The sequence below is a fragment of the Lytechinus pictus genome, chromosome 17 (assembly GCF_037042905.1).
Source record: "Lytechinus pictus isolate F3 Inbred chromosome 17, Lp3.0, whole genome shotgun sequence".
In the NCBI taxonomy this organism is placed as follows: domain Eukaryota; kingdom Metazoa; phylum Echinodermata; class Echinoidea; order Temnopleuroida; family Toxopneustidae; genus Lytechinus; species Lytechinus pictus.
Window position 1 is genome coordinate 19,100,117 of NC_087261.1, and position 6,000 is coordinate 19,106,116.

At 37.7% G+C, this 6,000-nt stretch overlaps 1 protein-coding gene across 3 annotated transcripts in view; it reads left to right on the forward strand.

Moving 5' to 3' along the window:
* The window catches only part of LOC129280160 (uncharacterized), a 149,222-nt gene that overhangs the window by 26,464 nt on the left and 116,758 nt on the right, over positions 1-6,000 (forward strand). For all 3 annotated transcript variants that reach the window (XM_064111805.1, XM_064111806.1, XM_064111807.1), the window contains exons 15-19: positions 1,073-1,252; positions 2,350-2,612; positions 3,501-3,631; positions 4,206-4,336; positions 5,397-5,582. In XM_064111805.1, the coding sequence (XP_063967875.1) occupies positions 1,073-1,252; positions 2,350-2,612; positions 3,501-3,631; positions 4,206-4,336; positions 5,397-5,582 (891 nt within the window). The remainder of the gene's footprint in view (positions 1-1,072; positions 1,253-2,349; positions 2,613-3,500; positions 3,632-4,205; positions 4,337-5,396; positions 5,583-6,000) is intronic.

Genomic DNA, 6,000 nt, shown 5'->3' on the forward strand with positions numbered 1-6,000 from the left:
TATCAGATGGTCTAATTCTCAAATTGTCTTAACACTATTCTGACAAAACCCTCTCGGTTCACTATCAACATGGTCTGATTATCATTTGGTCCAACGGTCACTTGATCTACTATCCGCTTGATCTAACTAAGTATCATTCAGTCCGATATGCCGGGGGGGTGGGGGAGTGGGGAAGGCTGTTTCACAAACAGATAAGAGTGACTTAGAGTCGCACTTAAATTTCCAGTTTTGTGCCTATAAAAGGCATCACCACAGTGGTCAAATCATGCTAAGAGGACGCGCGCTACTTCGTAACAATCTATAAGATTATGCGTTACAAATGATGTGCGCATCAGCATTTAAGCACGACTCTAAATCACTTTTAACTCTTTTTAGGAAACACTCCAGATGGTCTAATTCCCATATTATATCCTTCTTATTTTGAACTTTTTCCAAACGAAAATTTGGTTTATGAACAGTTCAATTATGTAGACTGAATACTATCAAGTGGATTTTTAGCTTGGGAAATGGTGGTAAATGTGGTACATTGTGTAAATGGCATTGAGACCATGTTGTTGGTGGGCAAATTGTGTGTAGATAATAAGCATGAGACTTGGTGGGAGACTTAAGGTAAAGTAGACAAATTGGATGTAGACCATTGGCGTAAATCCGTAGCATCATACTATTCAAGGGGGGGGGGGGGTGAAACAGTAGATCATCCCCCACGAACAATAGACTCAGCGTTCGGATTAATGCCAGTGTAGACCAATTGGTAATTAACATCCATCAGTTCTAGTAAGTGTATATAATTACAATCTGTATTGAATCAAAAGTTCAATGTATTTTATCTAGCTGACTATTCCTATGTTTTGAGCAGAATAGTGATGAATGCCGTCACGATTTCATAATTGACGATTTTCTTCTTCATGGTAATAAATCAGTGGCGTTAATACAACTCTATGTTTTTACCCTATTTTGTGCATTACAATGTACATTTTTAGCTATACATCAATTGTACAGTATGATGGCTGTTGAGAGGTAAAAATGTATTCAGTTTTTCATAGCAAGTGTACATTTTTGTCATATCTTGCAGGAACTTATGTCAATGTCCCCAGAAGACCAGCAATTAGTCTTGTGTTCAGACTTCATTGAGTATCCTCCTGGTCTAGATGTGTCCTACGCTAAGGAAGAATTGTGTAAAGTTGACGCGGCAGAGCTATATCCAAGTCACGTCGAAGTGTGGGCTTCTTACTTCCCTGAAGCTGTATATGCCGTAAGTATGATGGGAGTACTGTAGTAGACAAAAGTTTTTGTGAATAGTTAGATAAAGAATGCCAATAGTTACAGGCAGATTATGATGCATTTTCATGGGGAATTTGACATCATTTGGATATAAATCACAAGGAGTATATTACACAAGGTTTACGACTAGCAGACATTATGTAATGCCACTGGAAATATGCCTCATGGTAAAATAATTATCTTACTTTTCCTGGCCTGACAGTTTTCCAAGGCTAAGCAGGCTTCGCCGTAGAATCTCTTGCTGGTTCACTGAGTTTGCTTTCCCCCAAAGAGGTCTCTACTACAGGCATTTTCAATGCTTTTCACAAAGTCGGCGGTCAGCAAATAATAGTCTACTCCCCATGAAAGCTGAAACTCATATGACTTAAAGTTCTGTATAGCATCAACTCTAGTCTTCAAGTAATCATATATGGCCAGGTTCCTAATCCATAAAAATGCAACATTCTATCTAACCTTATAATTTAGGCCCACTTGAGTGATATCACACTCATTCGCCAGTCAATAATTTTCATATGGCAGTGATTATGTTACCAGATAGCAAGACAAGAATTCATCTTCTCAAAACATTTTATTTCCCTCTACAAATATCTTTTAAGATTCATTTCAAGACTAGATTTGTTAAGCAGATAGTCAAGGAGAGACCACACATGCAGGAGTGATAAAGCCTTTATCATTTCCTAGTTACAGGTGCATACAAAAGTGTACTATCCCGGTACTATTATTGAATTTTATTTACAATTACGACTTTACAGTGATTACAGATTGAAATTTTCTGCAGTTTGAAAAAGTAAGGAAACAAATGTCGCCCTGCTCGCTCCTTGTCTGCTGTGCAAACACTTCACTGGAGTTAAGGGGTCTGAATTCGCAGTCTGCAATGACTTGCGTACTGAAGGCCTGATACTGAAACAGCAAGTCCTATATGTGCTGGTCTATATTGCGAAGACCCTCTTGTAGGATCAAAGTGTCAATTGGTATATGCCTGCAGACTAGCTTGCACCATCGTCAGTTTGCTCTTTTTTTTTCCACATGAACAGTATTGAAAAAAGTATTTTCCCTCTGTCATCACAGATTAACTTCATCAACATGCTGTCCACTGGAAACCTGTCATCTATCCCACCTGAACTCCTGGCCAATGCAACCTTCAGGAATCTCATCTACAAGCAATTAGAACTTCAGCAACTTCTTGACAGCGCCTTGAAGAATGGGTATAGCCTTGACGGTTTCTTCGCCGATCTAGCGGAGGATGTGTATGTGACGGGAACAGCAGATGAATGGAACGCAATGTTGAACAGGCTTGTTGCAAACTCCATCCCTGCCTTGGGCGAATCTGTGTAAGTTCATTTCTAATTGGGAAGGCAGTTATTAAAGGGGAATATCCAATCCAAATAAAATCTTGTTTTTAAAAGAAAAATCAGACAAGTTGTTCGGTGAGAGTTTGTACAATATCGGACAATTAATAAGAGAGTTATTAAGTTGTAAAAATTATTAGGTAATCACTACACCCATTGAGACTTCAAATTGGCCGCAAATGTGATGTCATAGTGATGTAAGGAAAGAACTACTCTTCCATGTAATCCAATACATGAAATGGCTAAAATTTAACTTATTTGTAAAAGCTTTACTTCAAATTCTATTTTTCTTTCATGAGGACAATATACTACCTTATATTTAGATTACTGCCAAAGAGAAATGGTTTAATACTAAAGAGAAAAAAATTGATCATAAAAAGAAATCGAGGGTTGTTGAAGAAAATGTACCCAGCAAAACCTTAAATTATGTTTGTAAAGATAAATTCAATGAATTTTCTCTTGAAAAGTAAAGAAACAAAGAAAATATTGTTTTGATTTACCAATAAATGAAAATTCAATGTCATTTCTGTGGGCCTATTCTTGTCATTTCTTCTGCAGAAAATGTTCCTTTCAAAAAAAGTTTATTGCAAGCTTTGTCAGACAAGGTGTGCAATGTAATCTTGTTTTTCCTTGTTTACGTGTCAGGAAAATGGCATATTAGATCACGAATAACCAAGGCATTTATAGATATTTGCTACTGTCCACCCATGTGTAGTAAATAGGTACCTGGTAGGAATGTCTTGAATGCTTGAGCGCCTGATCAGAGAAGCCTTGCTTACAGCAGGTTAATAGTGTGCAGAGCTTTGAAACATTGTATTAGGTGCTATATTATTGTTGCATGTAATCATTATTATTATAATTTTCTTACAGTTTACTTGGTGAATTTGAGTCAGTGTTAGACTCCTTGGAAGACATTCCAGGTGTCCATTCCTTTTTAGCAGTACAAGCCATTGAGGACATCATCATACAAGATCTCAATATTCTATTCTCCATTTTTAACTGTAAGTTTATATGATTTTCTTTACCATTTACCCTTGTGTTTGTGCTTATGTACATGTGAGAAAGAGCGACCAAATTAAGATTCACCTTATGAACCAAGCATAGGCCTATGGTTATTTTTTTTAATTGTTGTGGACTTACATGTACTTATTACTTTTACCCCAATTTCTGTAACTTCTTTGAGCTTCAATTCTATACCTTGTCTTATTTATTGACTACATGTATGAAATAGTCACTTTTGTATTTTATATATTTCTTTCTTTCAGTTTAAAAAAAATATTGTATTGGTTGTCTATTTTTCATTGTACATCTTGAGTGTCATTATAGGCAGACATGCGTGTGATTTATGAATATTATTATTATTATTGAGTTTTCTTTTTTTTTCATTATTAAGGGTTTGAACAGCAAACTATACATTGGTGTCCTCTTTGTAGTAGTTGGGGAGTATATTGAGTTTGCATTTGTATGTCGAGCCCAAGGACTCCTTTTTCCTTCAATACGGTCAAACTAATATTCAAACCTGACATGAACAATTAAATGATTGATGAAATCTTTCTCTTAATATTTGTTTTTCAGCTTTGAGCAGAGGAGAGGTTCTCCCATATGGTGGAGAGACTGAGAAACTACTCCGGGGTATTGTTTTCCTGAACCAACAAGGGAACGCCATCCAGGCGGCCATTGTAGAAGCATATCAAGATCCCGCTAAGGTAGAGGATTTAGTGTAGCCATATTTCATTCCACGGGAGAAAGAAAAAGGTAGAGGTAGAGAGAGGGGAAGACAGGGGGGGGGGGAGAGAGATAGAGAATAAAGGGGGAGAGTGCAGAATTGAAGGAGGAGATGGAAAGAGAGACAGTGAGAGAAAGAAAGTAAAGTTTAGTTGAATCAAGGAGAGAAGAGAGGGAGAGATACAATGTATAAGAGTTATATGAAGGTTACAGATAGCGGGATTAACCCTATCTAGGCCGGGGGCCTTGGAGGCCCCCCCTCAACGATTTCTTCAATATTTTCGCTGCACGAATTTTTTTTACGGCGCCACTCGCTGAATTGTTACTTTCAAGTCTTGCGCAACTTTTGAGACCACTTTTTTGACACCCGGGTACGCGGTCTCAAAATTACGCAACATTTTGTAAGTGCATGTCAGACCCAAAATTGCTCAAAAACATGATTTTGTGTTCAAAGTCAATGCAAATTGTGTTTTCAACCAAGAATCATAAATGTATGATGATTTTTAGTTTTGCTGGTCTAAATGATTTGTTTTATGCTGTTTATGGTCTGAAAAGAGTCCCCAACAAATTTCATTAAAAAAAAAATGACAAACAAAAGGTCCAAAACAGGGAAATACATAAGAAATTGCAAAAAACAATATAATACATAAGAAATTGATCTGATATTGCAATTTTTTTCGCGCACACTTGCTAAGAAGACCACACAGAGTTTCAATACCAAAAATGAGAACATTTGGAGCTTTATTTAGAGGAAAAAGTATGATTATGCAGACTAATTACGCATAAATTAGCATAATCACTAAATAGCAATTTGCATGAAATTGATTACTATACATTTTTGTAGATTATGTCCTGGACAACCTGCGTGCCAATTTTCGGTGCGATCGCGCTGTCGATGGCCGAGATCTCAAGGGGGGCCTGGGAGGCCCCCCGGCCATATGAACTCCCAAAATACCCTTGCCTAGATAGAGTTAAAGGGGTAGGGAATGGACAGAGAGATAGTGGTTAAGCATTGTCTTCAAATACATTTCTAATACTTAGGCATTGGCTCTTGGCAGTACAACGGACATCACCTTAATCCTGTGTAATGCAACCCTCCGGGACTCCCTCCTAGATCTGACATCCGTAGACGTCAGTCTCCTGGACTCCAGCCTCTGCAGTGTGAACTATGAGCTCTTGATCAATGAAACCATCACGCTGATGCAGATTGAGAGACTCTTTTTCTTGGTAAGTTAAACCTGCAACGCAGCATTTGCTCTTGTATAACAATTCTCTGAAGATGCAAGATGAGGTTTAGGGTTGTGATAGGGTAATTCCATAATTATGTGACAAATGGACTGAGGTTGGGGTAAGGTTCAAAGATTAGGATTGGCTTAATGTGGGATTTTCAGCTTGAGTAACTGTAACAGGAACAAATGTCATAGAGCCATTGAGCCTTGGGCACCAAACTTCATGAAGGCTGTCAGCATTTACTTTATAGTCAGATCTGACAATATCCTCCCCCCCAAAAAAAAATAATAAAGAGATCAACACCATACATGGATGAGATATGAAAATGGGAGGGTTCAAAATGCCCAATTGCCCAATGCCCAATCCAATCTGTTGTGACGTATAGACAATTTGTATCATATACATGTGCCTCAAA